Source organism: Coccinella septempunctata, chromosome 4, assembly GCF_907165205.1.
Source record: "Coccinella septempunctata chromosome 4, icCocSept1.1, whole genome shotgun sequence".
In the NCBI taxonomy this organism is placed as follows: Eukaryota; Metazoa; Arthropoda; class Insecta; order Coleoptera; family Coccinellidae; genus Coccinella; species Coccinella septempunctata.
The window spans coordinates 22,777,665-22,797,823 of NC_058192.1; the positions used below are offsets into that span (position 1 = coordinate 22,777,665).

The 20,159-nt window shown below is 35.5% G+C and overlaps 4 protein-coding genes across 6 annotated transcripts in view; 2 read left to right on the forward strand and 2 right to left on the reverse strand.

Moving 5' to 3' along the window:
• Positions 1–20,159, reverse strand: part of LOC123312108 — a 64,438-nt gene that overhangs the window by 31,490 nt on the left and 12,789 nt on the right. The gene's annotated exons all lie outside the window — the stretch shown is intronic.
• Positions 3,216–4,238, forward strand: LOC123310912 (ATP-binding cassette sub-family C member 4-like). The gene is made up of 2 exons (XM_044894606.1): positions 3,216–3,584; positions 3,654–4,238. Exons 1-2 carry the CDS (start codon positions 3,216–3,218, stop codon positions 4,236–4,238), a joined length of 954 nt encoding a protein of 317 aa, XP_044750541.1.
• Positions 4,239–5,654, forward strand: LOC123310922 (probable multidrug resistance-associated protein lethal(2)03659). The gene is made up of 3 exons (XM_044894635.1): positions 4,239–4,486; positions 4,752–4,836; positions 5,520–5,654. Exons 1-3 carry the CDS (start codon positions 4,239–4,241, stop codon positions 5,652–5,654), a joined length of 468 nt encoding a protein of 155 aa, XP_044750570.1.
• On the reverse strand, positions 6,912–18,189 carry LOC123312107. 3 transcript variants are annotated; one of them, XM_044896337.1, is made up of 6 exons: positions 17,957–18,183; positions 16,082–16,549; positions 12,510–12,790; positions 8,873–8,947; positions 8,213–8,302; positions 6,912–7,156 (listed from the first exon to the last, which is right to left on the reverse strand). In XM_044896337.1, exons 1-6 carry the CDS (start codon positions 18,120–18,122, stop codon positions 7,091–7,093), a joined length of 1,146 nt encoding a protein of 381 aa, XP_044752272.1. In that variant the 5' UTR covers positions 18,123–18,183; the 3' UTR covers positions 6,912–7,090. The 3 variants fall into 3 exon arrangements, with proteins under 3 accessions (XP_044752272.1, XP_044752273.1, XP_044752274.1); XM_044896338.1 differs by lacking the exon at positions 8,873–8,947 and having other exon boundaries at positions 17,957–18,185; XM_044896339.1 differs by lacking the exons at positions 8,213–8,302; positions 8,873–8,947 and having other exon boundaries at positions 17,957–18,189.

A 20,159-nucleotide genomic window follows, 5' to 3' on the forward strand; every position in this document is an offset into this window, starting at 1 on the left:
AACCATTTTCAACAGTAGTAAAGATAGCCAGAAGATAGGAGCAACAATGTTATTTGAAAATATTCGAAAAAGACGGAGAAAGATCAATGAAAATGTTTTTAGTCCATTCAAGAATGATTGACATCCCGGTAGGTCTTGAAAGTCCAGTCGCGGCTTAATATCTGGTCACAAAAGATTTTCAATAATTTCTATAGTTGCAGAACTGGAATATTTAAATAATATAACTTAGAAAAGTATTTGAAAAGAAGAAAAATTCAAATTCAGAGCATATTAATCAGCATTCAAAATTGACAAAACTATGTTTGCAATTTGTACGATTAAATTGAGAAAATAAAGAGCATTAAAAAATTCAAATTATCGTCGATCAGTGCATAGATTCACATGTAATGGGTCTGTAGATTAATGTTTATTCACAATACCAACCTGAATTCCGCAATACGAAATCTTAACTTGTAGGCTATTACCAACTTTTTGATTTTCCATAGCCACCCGAGATGTCAATCATTCCTGAATGACCTATATGATCATTCATTTTATTCCTTATACCTCAATTACACTCAGCCACTGCCACTCGCGCTGCCGGAAATATTTCCCGAAATACTTCTGCGGCAGTATCGAAGGCAGTGAGTATTTACACTCTGCTCCATCATTTCTCTCGCGGCCAAGTTTCGGCAATGACGGATGAAGAGATAATTGCAGCCATATAGGTTGAAAAACATCATCTGCTCCTGATCCAGACTTAATGGACTGGATTTTTCTCCTCAGAAGTGGTCGGAATGTGGCCATAAGTGATTTTTTTTTCGCCTTCAATTCCTCAATTGGAATATCCCCCATATTCCGACTGATCCTTTTCCAGGCGTCGTGAACCTTATGTTTGATTTTATGGGCTTTGTCGCTTTTATCCCATATCACCCTTTCACCTTCTATGAGTTCTAATAGCATAATGATTTTTTCATTGTTCCACTCTGTCGTAGACATTTTTCCCAATAATATTGATTTGATATATTATATTGAAAATTTTATTCATCTGTCAAATTTGACAGACAACAATGTTCCGACTAATTTTTGATTGTTGTTTTAGCCAATGAGCATACAATTAGGCGATAATTTTGCATTAGTGCAAATTATCGATAATTTGCACTTGTGCGAAATTATCAGGTCCTTTAAAATAAATGCAGACGTAATTAAAAACGTTTATTACTTATTGAAGTAACATGAAAAGGCACTCGTGCGCTTTTTCAACTTAACTTGCATTCAAGCATCTTTCTCAAAAATTATCGATAATTTTCAACCCGGTTGAATGTAAACACGTACTGCCGCTCGCACTGCCGGTCCTTTGACTTCCACACGAAAAACCGCCAATTTAGGGAGCGTAGGGCAGCGCGAGTGGCAGCGGCAGGAGCAGGAGAAGTGTAGTGATTACATTCTCATGCTGCCCACTTCCCTGCTCACTTCCCTGCTCTTTGCGGCTGAGTGTAATCGAGGTTTTAGGGGGAGCGCCCACCGAAGTAGCGTAGCACTGACATGGCACATACATGACAAAGGCAATGCATAATTTTCCGATATCGGACATAGGAGTGAATTGTCAGTTGCTTGAAATATGTCGTTCTCAGTTCATATCTGAAAATTATGAATCACCTTTGTCATGCATGTATGTGCCTTGTCAGTGCTACGCTACTTTGGTGGGCGCTCCCACTTAGCAATATCTCAGACTGAATTTCTAATAGGGTATAGCAATGGCGTAGCGCAAAAATATGAAATCCAAAGACACCAAAAATGTCAGGATATTGAAAACTTTGATTCTGAACACACTCTCAACGGGGAAAAGATAAAAGATGCTAATATGTATAATATTGGATCCCTCCTGAGAAAAAATATGTGGATTGGAGAATGGACAATCATTTTTGCAACGTCGAAGAAGCCGCCTGAAGAATCCCATATCTTAGAAGCCGCCAGGCCGTCCAATAAAACAATTATTTATCTGGCGACATTTGAAGATAATGACGACAAACTTGTTGAACATAAAAACACTTGAAAACTTGAAAATAGAGAAGCTCAGGGTTTGCTTTTGCAAATATATTATTTTGGGACAATTTCTCTATTTTTCGGGTATAATAGTACCTTAATTGTTTACTATTGTAATTATATGTTTTGTTCATTATAAATTATTATAAGAAGAATTTTGCGAAACAACAAATAAATAAAATAAGGGGTGCGCCATTTAGTACTTTATCGTTTGCCTTATAGAGGCCCTTTAGTGCTGGGGCCGCCGGGGTCTGAGGGGGACTCTGCTACGCCACTGGATATACATATATTTCCCTCACAACATGATAGTGGTCTCAAATAGCTTAAGAATGAATTTTTAAAAGAAATTAATCTTTCGATTCTCAACAATAAGGGTTAAGAGCTAGGAGCCCAAAAACCATGATGTGTGCACAGTTTCGACTCTGCCACGCCACTGGATATACATATATTTCCCTAACTACATGATAGTGGTCTAAAATAGCTTCAGATCATTTATTTAAAAATTTATTTATTTTTAAAAGAAATTAATCTTTCGATTCTCAACAATAAGGGTTAAGAGCTAAGAGACCAAAAACCATGATGAGTGCACAGTTTCGACCTGCTTTGGATAAGAGAGATTAATAAATTCCATTTCTCTATCTCAAGCATCGCTATTCGAAATTTGATATTTTCTAGCCAACTTGATTGGCGAATAGACTTCAATTGGTTTTCTTTCGATGATTCAGTCATGATTCTGGCATCAAATTATGATGTTCATACGTCCATTAAATTTTCTCAATTACTACTTCTTCAATAAATGCAGAAATGAAAAGGTTTCAGGTTTCAGTGATTTCATTTTAGAGATCGAGTGACTGTCAAATCGTTGATCGGACAATCAAAGTTTTATGAAACCCGCTGTGACAGGGCGTCTTAATATAATCTTCACTCAATCTTCTTCATTTTTATAATTTCAATAATTTTCACTGTTTTGGAAGCAGAGGAAAATCAGCTGTTTTAAAGGGTTGAGAAATTGCTATCTGTGGACGAAGAACTGCATATTTTTTTAGGCCACAAAAATGCCGAACGAAAGAAAATTGTTCAATTTGTGATTTTTACCAAACGCAAATATAAACAAAACTACTCAGTCATCAGTTTGACAAAAGTGAGGCTACTACCGATCAAAGACAGGAATTTTTATTTTCAGAAATGAGATGAGTGGAATCAAAAATCACAGCTACCTCATAGGACTACTCTACTCCCTCGAATTTTTCATAACAAGAATAGCAGTCTTCATAAGCCTAGTTGTTTACGTCCTTCTCGGGAATACTTTGGCACCGCAGAAGATCTTCGTCGTAACTGCCATATACAACGTGATTAAGCCAGCTGTCACAATAGTCTTTGCCATGAGCATAACCGCCCTCTTCAGTGTCAACGTTTCCCTGAAGAGAATTGAAAACTTTCTTCGAAATCAAGATTACGTTGAAAATCCATCCGGTTTTACACCGAACAACCTTAGGCATATCGACCCAAGAGACCTGGAATCCAATCAGGTCTCTTTACCAATTGAGCCGAGGGTTTTCGTAAGAGGTGTATGTGCCAAATGATTGGATACGTCAAACGAGATCACACTCAAAAATTTGAATTTCGAGATATTATCAGGAGAATTAGTTGCTATCATCGGTCCAGTTGGAAGTGTCAAGACGAGTCTCCTCAATATGTTGTTGAAAGAAATGATTGTCATAAGCGGAGACGTAGATATTCAAGGAAGAATATCTCACGCGTCACAAGAACCTTGGTTCTTCGCTGGAAGCATCCAGCAAAATATACTTTTCGGAGAATCCTACGATCAGGATAGGTATGAATCAGTTACACATGTTTGCGCTCTTTTAGGTGATTTTCAAAATTTCCTTCACGGCGATGCTACTCTAGTCGGGGAAAGAGGAAAAGCACTCAACGGCGGGCAGAAGTCATGGGTGAACTTGGCCAGATGCATCTACAGAAAAGCAGATATTTATATTTTAGACGATCCTTTATCTGCTGTGGACGCCAAGATAGGCAGGCATCTGTACCAGAAATGCATAGAAACATTTTTAGGGGACAAAATTTGTATTTTGGTAACTCATCAGTTGCAGTACCTGAAAACAGCTGATAAAATAATAATAATGAAGGATGGTCGTATCGAGGCATGCGGCACGTTTTCAGAATTACAAAATAGTGGTTTAGATTTCGCTTAAATGTTGGAAACAATTCAAGCAGAGATTGAGGAGAAAGAAAGTAGAAATATAACTAAGACGGATGAGAAAAATAGTGAAGATATGCCGCAGATGGAAAAAGAAGAGGTTGTGCAAGGAGAGGTGGACTTGCACACGTACTGGAGTTATCTACGAGCAGGAGGAAACCTGTTTCTTATATCGATACTCATTTTTTTAATACTCATGAGTCACGTTGCATCTTTTGGTGGTGATTATTTCGTTGCTTATTGGTAAGTTTCCGCTGTACTTCTTCAAAAATAAACTTTAGTTTTATCATATTTTAAGATGATGTAAAACAGTAAGAATTTTCATAGTTCCATGATGGTGATTCGAATCCATGAATCAAAATTGCTCTTTTCAACGAATTCAACATATTTGTAAAGCCATCACACTCTTACTTCTACGAACTAGCTTACTTTATGCGGCGCTCAACGTGTTAATGTTTCAGTTTCAACAAACTGAAACATGAACAATCTTCAGATTGAATTCTTCTAGGGTCAATTTGGAACAAGTCAAAGTAGTGCAGCCAAGAATTGCATACCCGGCAAGTATTCAAAGGACGTTTCTCTGTCAGATGTCGGTACGATGTATTTATACATCATACCCGTTACTGACATGGAATAAAAGGAGCCGGCAATTCATAGCATTTCGTTGACGAAACGTTTCTCTGTCAGATGTCGGTACGATGTATTTATACTTCACACCCGTTACTGACATGGAATAAAAGGAGCCGGAAATTCATAGCATTTCGTTGACGAATGAGTTTTGTTGCTCTGACGAGGTCAAATAAGACCGAAACCATGGTCAGCATCTACTCTTTGTCGACGAAAAGAAATTTCTGGTAATACTTCGCGCGATGGTAGTTTGTTAGTTCGATTTAGATCGTAACATTCGTTGATTTAATTATCTGCGGATGTTATGCATGAAATTTTCGGGGTTAAGTCAACCACAAGTTAACTTTAGGTCAAACGATAAACCACACTTTGTGAAACAGAATTTTTTATTTAACCACTGGTCTTTACATAACTTTGGGTTAACCATATATTGTGAAACTGGGCCTTAAATGTTCTTCCGCCAAATTATTGAACTGAACAATCACCATACTTTTGTGATAACCTGTATATATTTGAAAAAATTGACGTATTTCAAAAGAAGCAACGATTTTTTATTGGCAAACTTTTTCATTCGGAATATGAATGATCTGAAATTTTTTTTTGTAATCTATGCATGTTCCGTGGGTTCCTACATTTTCTTATTTTACAGTCTAATGGCACTCCACTATGGGTGTTTCCTAGAGGTGTTTTATCATCGCCGAGGTATTGGCAAATAACTTCTTGTAATTCCGATAGTCTCACAGAGAACCTGACTTATAGAGGTTCAATCTCCGTTTTCAAATAGAATAGCTCATTGGGAGAATTGTGTACTATGTTCCTTGGATTTCCCATTCTTGTGATTGTAACTGATTTTACAATTCGCATTTATTGGATGTGCACACTCCATTAGTCGTCTACATATTGCCTTATTATGTACTGCTAGATATTGAATCGTTGCTGCGAATAGCTAATGTCTATTCCATTCATTTTTATCCTAAGCGATCTTGAAGTGATTATGTGGTCAAACATGAACTACGATTTGGATGGGTTAGGTTTTAGTCTCCATTCACAAAACCATTCGATAATAGAGTTTAGTAGTTTTTGTATGTTCTGTATGCAACTCTGTACCTATTGTTTTTTCATGCTCTATCACTGTTGTGTCATTTGCAAATTGCGACAAATATAGGTTCTTTGTAGGATTGAGAAGGATGTCATAGCCGAAGAATTTCTAAAGTGTAGTTGAAAGCGGACTACCTTGAGGCGTACCTTACTTAGGGCTGAAATATTTAGATATTGTTTAATCTATTCTTACTGCAAGCTTTCTGCTGTTCAAAACGTTCTCACATATCATACTGAGGTAATCAGATCATTTTATTTTGTAAATATATAGTAGTCCGTTGTGCCATATACTCAGCATTCATACTGTCGAAGGCCTTCTGGATATCCAAGCACGAGACAGCAGATCTCTATTTCCTTAATAATATAAATAATATAAATCCAAACTGAAAATTTGAGGTGTAGTGGATACTTCTCCACTTTACAAAAATGCTCTACTCTAGTACTTCAACTGTTAGTATGTATTTTCAGTTTATCAAACATAGCATATATGTATGATTTATAGCAGATGTTAGTATAACGAAGTACATAATTGAAAATATATAACTGAAACAAAAACTGTCTGTCATATTATTCGCCTTTTCCCCACCCCTTTGTAAATCACTCGAAAAGTAATTCCACTTTGACTTAGAATTCATGTTTTTTTTATACTTTGTAGGATCTGAAGAAGGGACGCGTTAAGTCGCCCCGAAACTAGTCATCCAATAAAGAATTTTTGTGTGATAGAAGTCTTTTGGTACTCTTATTCGATTAAATTCCTTGACGTTAGCTTATAATTGTTTTATATCTTTGTATGTTTTTAGCCTTGAAGAAGCATAAATATATATGCGAAACGTCGGCTTGTTGAAGAATCTGTTTAATGGTTTTTGTTCTATCCCTGTGATCCCAATTTCGAATTAAATTCCACTTTGGCAATCCAGGAAAAAATCAATAAAAAGCCATTTGTCTTCATTTCTTTATTTGATCTATCTTGTACATACATTGAGTGAAAATCATCCTTTGCTACAGAAAAGAAACAATAGTTTGAAAGTCACAAAAGAGCATTACAATCTCAATACAACAATACGTTTGATGTAGATTATGATTATTATTCATGTTTAGCCCTAAAGTCTCCTTGTCACATACTTAGAACATATTCGAATTGTTCAATTGAAGAAAAAACATCATGTAGGTCGAACAAGATTTTATTCCCTGAAAAAATAAGTTTATAAGGTTTATAAGGAATAGATACCATCTATACAATGAGAATATATGAATGAACTAAAAGTTCCAATTATATTATTTTTACCAAAGATTAGTTTTTGAAATTGCACAAGCAATATTTTGAGATCAATTAAGGAGAATATGAATGAATGAGTGCAATTCTACTCATTTTAACGTTCAACCTTTGAGTATTCAAGTCAATACTCAAGGGTAATAATACTCAAGGGTCTAACCAAAGAGTATTGATACTTTTTAGTTTAACGTAACTTTAGTATCAACAGTATCGTGATCTACGTGACTATGAGATGGTGCGAGCCTATACCCATAGAGAACTGTCTCTGCTTATACCGATAGGACAGGCCAACTCAACCATAACCGGCTCGAACGATGGATATTGTCTCGATAGAAAATTCAATACGAAATTGGGAAAATGATTATGGTTTTTTGACGTTGGGTAGGTTAGGTATTAGGTCATTACCTCGGGATCAATTCGTCATCCTTTCGGAATATTGCGTAACAATGGAAATATCGCTATAACAAATTCCTTTTTTTTTATTGAACAATATTGCTCAAAAGCGTCTGAACTTCAGCAAGAAATAACTGCTAATATAGAAATGGGTTTTAGTTATGAACTTCTTCCAACACAGTGTAGTACTCATGGCTAATGACTAAACTGACGGACAAAGTGCTAAGAAGGTATTTGTCGATAGTTGATAATATATTTGATTATTCAACCCAACACTCAATGATAATACTACAGACTCCTATAGAGAAGTTCAGACGTCTGTGACAATACTGTAAACTGTCTTCAAGGTTTCTTGACATCGAAGAAGTCAATTATAAACTATGTATTACCTAGAGAATTATTTGAACTAAAGAAGTACCAAAATTCATAGCAAATAAATCCTCCTCCAAAATTTTTGAACCGATTGGTATACCTTCTCTTAATCGTTTTGTGAAAATTTACTGCCGATGCCGATTGAAATAATTGTTGGTGAAGCAATCAATATTCTGGATCATCATTACTACCTACTCTATACTCACAGCAAGTAGAGCTTCTGCATCTACCACAAAAAATCCATTGAAAACATTTGATATCTCGATATGTTCCATCTGCAGCAGAAGAGTTTTACACTGAAAGAATTGAGTGATGAAAAAGTAGTTTTTTCAATTGAACAGATTGATCTCATTCTGAGAGTGTATTTCGTTGCATTTCCTAATTTGGCTATCTTAGAAAAATATTCTCAGAATAAAAGGGAAAATAAAATAATCGGATATTTCGTTTTTACTTATTGCTCCTGAACTTGAAAGTTCAGCAGAATTCATATTTCGCGGTCAAGAAAATTGACACAGTATGCAACATTGATCATAGTACCAGTATCCTGATATCTCGCAAAGAATTGTGTCCACATGGCACATAGATGATAATGAGGTACAATACCTTTTCCGATCAGTCTACCAGGTGTTGAAACACAGAACAAGGAATACAACAAAATTTCATAAAATCATCAAAACTTAAATTTCTCACTTTTCTCCATTTTGAAGTTTTTTAATAGTTTTGTATCGAAATCTATCGTCGAAAGAGATTTGATGCCTCTGATTAAAATGATGAAAACATCGCTTTCAATTTTAGGGACTCTACACAGGTGCAATCCTATTTTTGAAATACCTATAGCTTGTTCTATTTATGTCGGAGGATCTCACCATTTTTCCAATAATAGGTTCATTAATTCCTTCATCCAAGCTGAATTCGATCACAGTTTTGTTCAATTTGTTTCCCTGCATGAAAATGTTTGTATTAAACAAAGAATACTGAATATACAATTCGCAGAGTTAGTTTTATGAAACTTGCAGTTTCATTTTATTGTGCATCCGCCTTCACTAAAAAATTTCAATGATGAATTTAGGATAAACATAAAAGAGTAATTTCTCATTTCAGGCAAATAAAGGGAAAAAAAAGTCTAGAAGTGACTTTCAATGGTAATAACAACAAAGCTGAGCTACTATTTACACAATAAAGCTGACGTCGCTGGAGAAGGATAGCACAGATTTACCGATAATCTCCTAATCAAGAAAGTTCTAATGATCTTTATCTCCTTAGTTCTGAAAAACGATGTACCGCCCTGAAAAACTTACTGAATTTGGTGATAATCGAGTTTTTGTTCGTTAGGGCAGATAATTAATAGTCAAAACATTTTCTTCGACGTGAGTTTTCCCTTTTTTGGCACAAAAGGGACATTCCGTTTCGCCTCCCACTCCCACTGGTGGGTACAAGAGGTGATATCCCCCATTTGGTCAATCAGTCTGCTTTATTCGGTATTTAATATTCATTCTGTATTATTCTGCTTACGCTGTATTAATAATTCTGAATTGATTATAGTGATACTGTATGCTTGTGCCAAATTCTGAATTCTGTATGATTCAGTATTGAGTGCCGAGGCCGTTTGAAGAGATAATACGATAAGGTTTTCCTTTTTCTGCGAGTTCGAGTGCTTGTTATAGTCTACTTTCTTCACAAATATGTCTATAGATAGGCTTGTAGCAGGGATATCTTGCAGTATAATTTGATTTGTGCCATCTCGTGATTTTCACCGCTCAAGTAACTTTCGCAGAAGAATCTATTTGTGCGCCGGGTGCCAGAGCAACCGTTGAAGACAACATCCGAGAGAGAAGCTACTGGAGATCGAGTCCAGAGGTAAGGCAGCACTCCGTACTGACTGAGAACATTAATTTCAATCCACTATCCTATCTTGTTCTATCACTGCTGGGAGTACGATTTCTTGACCGGCGTGCAAACCAATTTGGAGCAGAAATCAGAGTGGTTGACAAATGTGGACCTTATGCTCTTCGGTTTCTCTTCGCTGGAAGTACGATTCCTGGCCGGCGTGCAAACCCGTTAGGAGCAGAAAACATAGTGGAGAATCTTCTCGCTGTTTCTTGTTTTTCCAACCTGCAATTCTGTAAATTTGACGCTGAGCCCCGACTTCATTGACCCTATGTGTATATCATTCCGAGAAAATTTTTTTTAGTTTTTAGTGTGAAGTAGACTGTTTCTATTGTATTGTGATTCTCACTTGACTGATTTCATTTTATTTCCCTGTAAATTGGTATATCCTTAGAGTTGTGTAATAGCTCCTATTGTTTTCCTTATTGTGAAACAACCAATAAACATTGTGAACTCGGATTTTGACTTTTCGAGGAAACGTCGTTACAGAGTACAACAGAAAGCAACTCTTTTGGGTACCTGGACTGGAGAGTTAACTTTCAGAGGCAATGAAATATCGGTTGAACTAGGCAGACAGAAAACACGCGAGTGTACCGTAAAGTACTCCAAAATAGGTTAATGGAGTTCCCAATTATTTGGTGTTAGGAGACAGAACACATTGACGAACGCATAGCAGGTTGGGTGTGTTAAACCTTCATAGAACTATTTCTAGACCGTTCACCGAATAAAGCATCATCTTATCTGGAAATCCCTATATTTTTTTATATTTTGCCCTAGCAGTAGATAAAGTCAAACTTGAACTCCTTACCTTATTTACCCTTCTGTATAATCTCATTTTTCAAAAAGATCGTACTGAAGGGGGCTTTACAACTACAACTCATTCGATTTATTTCTGAGCATCAAAAGGTAAATCTTGCTGACAAACCAACACGTTGCAAACAGTAATATGTACTTGAAGAGGAATAATGACGAAGGAGCAAATATCAGGCTCCATGCAGAAAAAATTAACTCTCACATCTTCTATACATGGGCCACTTAAAAGTGTACAGTCATTCCAGGGTATCTCTAAAAAATTGCTGAATATCATTTCCGAGTAGACCTAAGTAATAGGAATATCACTCGGTTCAGAAAAGTGTGCTGTTTTACATGTGGGTAAAAGAAGAACTAAATAGAAAGGAATGCGAACACTATCGAAAAACGTTGGATATGGCACAAGTTTTGATTGTAAAAACCATCTATTGGTCTTATATTTTTCATGAAAATGAAAGGGAAAAGTGAAAACCCACTCTTGATCATGAATTCAAGAACCAAGGAGCCTTTCAATTCAGTGCTGGAGAGAGAGGAACAAAGAAGATAAGGAAGACCGACGAGACAAGCAAAACTAGCATTCTACTCGAAGATTATATGAGTAATCAGCTGCACTGCCTGTCAAACTGTAGTGTTAAATACCAGGTGGTATAGGAGGATTATGATGAAAGTGGACACACCAACAACTTACAGGGTATGCATAATCTTTTGCACTCTTGCACTTGCACATCCTGACTGTTTGTAGAATCCATGCATCATCAGTATAGGAAAAAACAATGAGGCACTCAGAAAAAACTCAAAAAAACGGTGCTAGCATTTTTATTTCTAGAGATTGAAGCAGGAAGCAGTTGTTAATTAAGACCGCATATACTGGAATTATGCTCATCAGACAACTGAGCAGATTTCCTCCTCTGTCGACAATAATATGGCGATGAAAGAAGAACAGAAGAGATAAAAATAAAAATATTTTATATTTGAACTGGGTATTCCATAGGTACCCAGGATATATAAGTTTGGATCTTTTCCTCTTCTTTTTTTTTCAACCTGCATTTATCCACTCCTGGATATAGGTCTCTTTCAACCGCTTCCACGTTCCCCTATCCTGTGCATGTTTTTCCCCCTCTTACCAGCCAGTTCCTAATATCATCCACCCACTGTTTTTGGGGGCGCCCAAATCTTCTTTTGGTTTCTCTGGGTCTCCACACCGTTATCCTATTAGCCCATCTGATCTCGGACATTCTGGACACATGACTAGCCCAACTCCACTTCATCTCTGCCACTTCTTGAAGAACATCTCTGATTTTGGTATGTTGTCTGTTGTACACGTGTCGTATTTTATCACGGAGAAAAATACCCAGCATGCGGCGTTCCATAGCTCTTTGAGTTATTATGGTGATTGAGATTATAGGATATTTAAAGGGAATGGGAACTATCTATATAACAGAATTGAAGACCATTCTGTCCTACAGAAGTTTGGCTGTCATGCAGAAAGCAGTGTTGAGGGTCACTTCAAGTCATCAGGTGTAAGAGTAACTTACAGCTCATATCTTAAGGATTCCATAAGGAGTGGATTAGAATAGGTGAGAAGTTTTTTAGTGTACGTTCAAACAATAGGGGTGGTCTCTCGTACTCCTGAGAGAACGGTCCCTCTTAGGGTTTCCTGTAAAAGTTGTTTCCTTTCCCATAGACAAAAAAAGGTTTCCTAATAGGAAATACGTATATTTGAAAGCAAAAATCACACCGAAAGGTGTGCAACTAGCTTAAATAATACCACTTGATTTGTTTTAATGCTGCGATAACAAGACTTACCTCTTCTTTGAGTTTAGCGAGTAAACTCAGTATTTTCGACATTATGAGGAACAGCAGAATCAACATGGGTGCCATTTCGTACTTCATACGAGGAAGGATGTAATCGAAAAAAGTTAATGGAAAAAAACAATAAAGGTAAAAGACACCATGTAGACAGATTATAGCTGGTCCAAGAACATCTGCAGTTAATCCCCATGACTTGCACAGTTTCAGATGCACTGTCGCGATCATTTGAAGTTCCTGTTCAACCAATTTACTATTTCTTGTTTTTCTCAATTTCACTGAAAGAAATAAGTTCTAGAATGACAGGTACAGTCTTTGTTGGTTCTATAAAAAATTAAATTTGGTATTTGGTTACAGAATATGTACATTTTTTTTTTGAAAAAGAGCGTTTTGACTCTCCAGAAATACGCTTTTTTACACATTTTAATGGATTTTCAAGGGGTTTTTTCTTTGTCAGCAAATATTCGATTACAAAATGAAAGCTACGATTATAGAGATGAGTATATCACTTCCTTTTTTTCATGAAGAATTTTTTCGATTTTCGATTTGTTCAGAAACCAATATGAATAATAGAATGACTTTTTATTTCTACCTCAGATGTGTTGTTATAGTTGACGGCTCGAACTGGTAGGTAATAAATTTGAACAAGAGCACAAAAGCATTGATTTCCTCAACTTTACAAGAATGCTTATATACAGGGAGTCCCAAAACTAGTGAATCAAACGTCACACCACGATAGAGTAAACCAAGTATTATCGAATGACACCAACATTAGTTCAGCGAAAATGTAACCGTTTCCGTAAAAACCTAACCTAAAATTGCCGATTTTCGAACTATTATATTATATTATTCTTCGTTTTGTGAAACTCATTGGTCAGCCAGATATAAATCTTTGCGAGTTTTCGCTGAAAACTTTGAAACTATATTCAAAAAGAAATTTCAATGAATTCTTAAACAACAAAAAGAGCTGCTCAGTTATGGGCTGCAATAAATTCTTTCACTTTTGTGGTTTATTTAACAATAGCGTGTAAATATTCAAATATATTGGAACCAATAGCAAATACACTTTAGGGTGTTTTTATCAATTTTGTAGATGTTCAACATCACATAAATTTAATTATAGATATATGTGGAAAACATCGTTCCGATGATGTATGCTTTACAGAAATTTTTTCCAAAGCGTCATCTATTGCTCAGAGTCTCAATATAGAGATCGGAAAACCACGAATTTGCGGTAGACAAATGTACAGATCTAATTATGAAGCATCTTCAGCTGAAGATTACTTCAAAAAATCTATATTCATCCAATATTTATATAATCTGATTCCAGCTCTTGAAACGAGATTCTCAAAAGAATATGAAATGCTTTTTTCTTTGTTCAATATTTTGCCCAAGAATTCAAAATTACTAGATATTGATTCTTTCATATCTAAGGTCCATATTCTATGGAGCTCGATGTAGCCGTTCGGTCTTGACGATCATTTAATTGATTCCATCTTTTTGGAAATTTTTCGATAGTCACGGTTAGAGTAATTTTTCTTTCGATAAAACTAACCGAAAATGGAAATGTGATACATATTCTGAAAGAGCACCTCCTCTAGTTGAAAATCTGAAGTTTTTTTGGAGCTCAATGCAGCCGTTCGGTCTTGACGATCATTTAATTTATTCCATCTTTTTGGGAATTTTTCGATAGTCGCCATTAGAGTGATTTTTCTCTCAATAAAAATAACCGTAGATGGAAATGTGATACATATTATGAAAGAGCAAATTTTCTATTTAAAAATCTGAAGATTTTATGGAGCTCGATGCAGCTGTTCGGTCTTGACGATCATTTAATTTGTTCCATCTTTTTGGAACTTTTTCGATAGTCACCTTTAGAGTAATTTTTCTCTCAATAAAACTAACCGTTGATAAAAATGTGATACATATTCTGAAAGAGCAACTCCTCTAGTAAAAATCTGAAGATTTTATGGAGCTCGATGCAGCCGTTTGGTCTTGACGATAATTTAATTGATTCCATCTTTTTGGAGATTTTTCGATAGTCACCGTTAGAGTAATTTTTGTCTCAATAAAACTCACCGTAGATGATGAAAATGTGATACATATACTGAAAGAGCATTTCCTCTAGTTAAAAATCTGAAAATTTTATGGAGCTCGATACATCCGTTCGGAAATTTTTTGATAATCACCGTTAGAGTAATTTTTCTTTCAATAAAACTAACCTTAGATAAAAATGTGATACATAGTCTGAAAGAGCAACTCCTCTTGTTAAAAATCTGAAGATTTTATGGAGCTCGATGCAGCTGTTCCATCTTTTTGGAAATCTTTCGATAGTCACTGTTAGAGAAATTTTTCTAAATAAAAATAAAACTAGCCATAGATGATATTTTGCCCCCCCTGAGAAAAATTTCTGCGGGCGCCCATGGTTGAGGATAGCGTTTTTCGGCCATATTAATCCTGGATTATTGTTTTATCACCCCTTTTTATTATGAGTATTAAAAATTATGAAGAAAAAATTATTTTAATTTTCATTTTCCGAGGTTTTCCATTGACTACTCAGAATAATTTCAATTAAGGGTGATAATTCAATAATCATCGATTAATATGAGCTCGAATAGCTATCCTAAATCACAAACTGATCCTGTGACAAAAATAGTTCAAAATTGGGCAATTTTAGGTATTTTCATAAAATTCTTATTAATTTGGAAACGGTACTCTATCGTGGTATGACGTTTGATTCACTAATTTTGGGACACCCTGTAAATACAGGGTGAGAATTTGGCTCGTACGAATATCGGCTCGGTTTAAAAGGTACCGGCTACCGGCTGTTGGAAAAAAATAAAAAAAATTATTTTTAGTTCTATCTCACAAATGGTTCTATCGAATGAAACGAATTTCAGAATATAGTTTTTCATTTATTTGATGAATCTTTTTCAGACAAACGATATCACCCACGACTTCCAGTTTCCTCATTATGACCATCACCGTCATTACGTACCATAAAAATACCAATAATTCGAAGAACTAAGAACCCAACTGTTGAAAATAAGTTGGACGCTATCTACTAAATATTCGAACGTTTTTTAAAATAAAAGTACCTACCCATTTTTTATATTTCCTCATCCCGTTTCCGAGGGAATGTTTAAACCTAAAAAATATCTGTGATATTCGGAAAATTGGGTAGGTACTTTGACTGAATGCAAGTCTGATCCACAGATTTGCTTGTTATTCTGAAGGGAACTTTGTTTCTCTAGGGTTGGCATTATTAAAAAAATGTTTCTTTTGACTCCAAGAATCTTCTGTTTCAATATGTGTACGAGTCAACGACTCAAACTGTATAATAACTAGTTTTGAAAACGCTAGAACTATAGAGCAAAAACAGACAACGTTTTTTACATGTATACTAACCGCCTGGAGTTCAGTCTGTTTCTCCCAACTCATTTTCTATAAACCTTTAGAAAATGTGAAAATCTGTTTACGTGAAATGTGTTTTTTAGGAGTGGATGTGATCGTTCTCTCAAGTTGTAGAATGAAGAAGATGAAGAAATATTGTAATAAAAAAAACTTACCTAAGTGTATGCCTAACTGTTTTAATCTCTGCCGAATAATTATAGCCATATGTAAGAGATAAGCGATTTCCACCAAGATGGTAGCCATACTGAATGAAATTCCGAAACATACACATATGAAATGATACAATCTAGTATCCTCAGCTACATTTTGATCAGCATATATTAGGTATATAACGAAAGTGGTGCAGAAAGTGTATTTCATGATTGTCTTCGCCATTGCTCTGCTATCTTCGTAGTTCACATCTATTCCCCTTTTCCTCAACATAGCGTCAACTTCCTCTATGAGATTATGAGCGTCCAAGAATCTATCCATTCTTCGGACGAACGTGAAACGGCACAATATTGCTCCTGAACAGAAGAAAAAATACGAGCCCTTGAAGATCAGGTCATCCACCTCCGTATCCATTTGATAGCATCGTTGAAAGAAAACCATAGAGAATGATGTGAAGGATATGGCACTCACGACTGAAACCATGAAAAAAGAATTCCATAGTGTTGTTCCTCTGAAGTGTCACCATTGAGCATAAATTGAGGAAATTTTTACATAGTGATCGGTGATGTTAACTTCACTACAAAGCAACAATACCAAATTGAATCTCGAACTATATAGAGTATGCCTTTGACTCGTACAAATATTTTAACTGTAGATTACTGAGGTGAAAAGAAACACTTTTACCTTTTACCATTTTTTTCGAATCACCCCTGTTTAAAAGATACATGCTGTTGAAAAACCTTAAAAAAATGTTATTTTTAGTTCCATCTCATAAACATCGAATGAAATGAATTTCGGAATATAGTTTTTCATTTATTTGATTAACCTTTTTCGAACACAAGATACCATTTCCTGAAACTTTTTAGGGTTTTCACTCCTAACCTCTGGAACAAAATCAATTAAAAACTTGAAATAAACGATTTGCTTCTGCCTAAATTCTTGCACTAATTTGCCAGGAACAAATCAAATAGAAAAAGTTGTTGCCTGACAATGAACTGAAAAAAGAACTTTGAAATTATATATTAATATTGTAACGTTTCGGAGTCTATATCAGACTCCTTCATCAGACGGAAATCAATTTCAGGAAATCTTCTGAATTGTTGCTTTTTATTTGACAAGATATCACCCACGTCTCACAGTTTTCTAATTATGACCGTTACGTACCATAAAAATACCAAAAATTGATCAAAGAACCCAAGTCTTGAAGATAAGTTGGACGCTATCTAAGGGATATTTGAACGTTTTGTAAAATAAAAGTATATTTTCCTGTATAATGCCCCGTTTTCGAGTAATTGGGTGTTCAAAAATTAAAATGTATCTGTGAAATTTGAAAATTTGGATAATTTGGCTAAATACAATAACTCTGTTTAAAAGATCCACAAATTTGTATTGTCACAGATTTGGCTAGTTATTCTGGAGGTAATTTGTAATTTTGTGTTTCCAGGGGTGGCACAGCTCATTATAAAAACTTAAAAAGGCTATATCTTTTTATCAGGGCGGAATCGAAAAAAATTATATGAGAAAAAATTGCTTCGTTTGACCTCAAGAATCTACTATCAAAGTATTTTTACGAGTCAAAGACTCACCCCCTATATCACCCAATGTGCCGCCAAACTGGCTATCAATGTTATGTTCGGTGTTCAATAATGGAGCGCCGTGAGGTTTATACCTCGTAACCCATGAAATATCTCTTATATTATTATATAATTATTATTATATATTATATAATAATAATATAATTATTTGGCGACCCAAAATTCACAACCGAACACCTACGTTTGTTATAATTTACTCATTTTCGACAACTTGAATGCAAAATTCAATTCGGTATATAAAAAATAAATTGGAGTAACATTAATTATTGACGATGAAAAATTTACCTGCAGGTAAGATATTGTCTCCTTTATCATAAAAATATATTTTTTTACCATCTATTCCTTCAGTAGTGCTGAAGCATGCAACTCCCAGAAATGTATTCCACAGCTTCAAAACATCATAAATGTCATAGATACTTTTGAAAGGAGACCTCAGCTTCTTGATATCCATATTCTATGACATCTAAAACTCATATCGTGCAGTTACCTAATGGTTAATTAGAAATTCAAGCAAAGGCAGAGTCCTTCAAAATAATGTTCGTAGTACATTTATATTGTGTACTGTATTTTTAACTGAAGCCTATTGTATTAAGTAAAAACCCCATTATCTGGACCCTCGTTATACGAATTCCCGATTATCCGGACGTCCCCGATAAGCAACGTCAATTAAATCACAGAATATTTCAACCCAGAATGAAAAATCTGATCAATTCATTTATTTTTATTGAATATTTATTCATGTCGCTGAGTGTTATTTTTCTTTTCCTGAATAAATATATACAATGTAATAATATGTATACTATAACCTTCCTCGTCGATTATCCGAATGTCTAACGAAAACAATTAGTGCGGATAATGGGGTTTGTAGGGGAGAGTTCCTTTGAATCGGACGGCCCATGAACCGGACGCTACAGTTTTCTAGTACACTCGATAGTAATTTAGCATCCTTTACGTAAATCCTATTTTTGCAACATCGATCGATATCTCTTGGAAAATGGCCGACCCTGTGGCTCGCGCCTTGTTGCAAAAATGGGATTTACGTAAAGGGTGCTAAATTACCATCGAGTGTAGTAGAAAACTGTAGCGTCCGTTTCATGGGCCGTCCGATTCAAAGGAACTCTCCCCTACTGTATTATGTCATAAGCAACAGGTCCTCTCCAGTTTTATCTTATCTTATGTCCCCTAATTCATCCGCTTTTTGTTGCAGTCTATCTGGTAATAATTTGTTACCTATTTCATCTGAATTTCAGAGGAGGTACTTCTGATCGGCAGTGAAAATATGAATAAGAATATTTTTATTGGAGAGGGAAGTGTTACATTTGCCGCGTTTTCCCATAATCATTCAATTATTCATTCTCATATTGGATTATAGAATCCATTTGGAAATTGTATCAAGCGGGATACCGAACTGATTGCAGCGATAATTTTGATAATATCTTACAGATACGAAGAGATTCATTGGAGTTTGACAGAGCAGACAGGGAACAACTAGGTCCTATCTTTCTTAATGACCAAGATACAGGATGATCCATTAAATTTCCATATTCAAAGTTAATATTATGTTCGATACCGTCTGATGAATAGTCGATGTCAAAATATCAGGGTTAATATTAGAATGAGCTGATTACAATTCAAAATAGCACTTCCTCATACTTAATCTTTGCTTTCTGGCAAGTTCTTTCTGCATTTTTGAAGCGAAAAAAATTGGAGTTGATACAAGGCTGTGGCAACGTCGTTTTGACATTAACGGCTTTTGTGTGTGCCGCCTTACTACGTATTACAGTCCTACTCACAAAAATCAAGAAAAATATTCCACGGCCTACCTACTTCTTTTATGAAGTGAATGGGCTGCATTTTGGGGTGAATGTTTCTCGAAAATATTTGGTAGGTTTTTAAAGATAAGTATTTGTCGTTGCAGCGGTGACGTCACACACATACATGTTTGAAAATGGCATAATTCGAACCGCAAATCACTGCCAATCGCTTCTGTCGTCATATCGCTATGTCAAGCTTCAGTACTATTCATTTTGGCGGAGATTGAACTAAAGACGTCACACAGAATATATTTTGAAAATATTTTTGAACGAAGTCCAAGGCTAAAATACATCTTATGTATCACATTTTGGATTGTCATGGCTTCTTTTTTTGTCCCTAGGTATGACAATGGATTTAAATAATTTCAACAAAACGTAGAAGTGAGAAGAACGGAGCTGACTACACAAAGATTTGTCCACACAGTGTTATTTTCAACACACCTTGCAATGGTTTGAACACAGCTTTTGAAATAATATGGTTTGATAATGTTGTCCGTTCCCTGCCTACCCTACATACAGGGTGTTCCTAAATTGAACGTACAAACGAAAAGGGGAGATTCCTTAAGTGAGTTTAAGAAAAAAAGTCCCATAAACATGGGGTCGCAAACGTTTCGTTTTCGAGATACAGAGTGTTGAAGTTTGAATTTTTTTCAAGTTTTTTTCTCATAGTATCT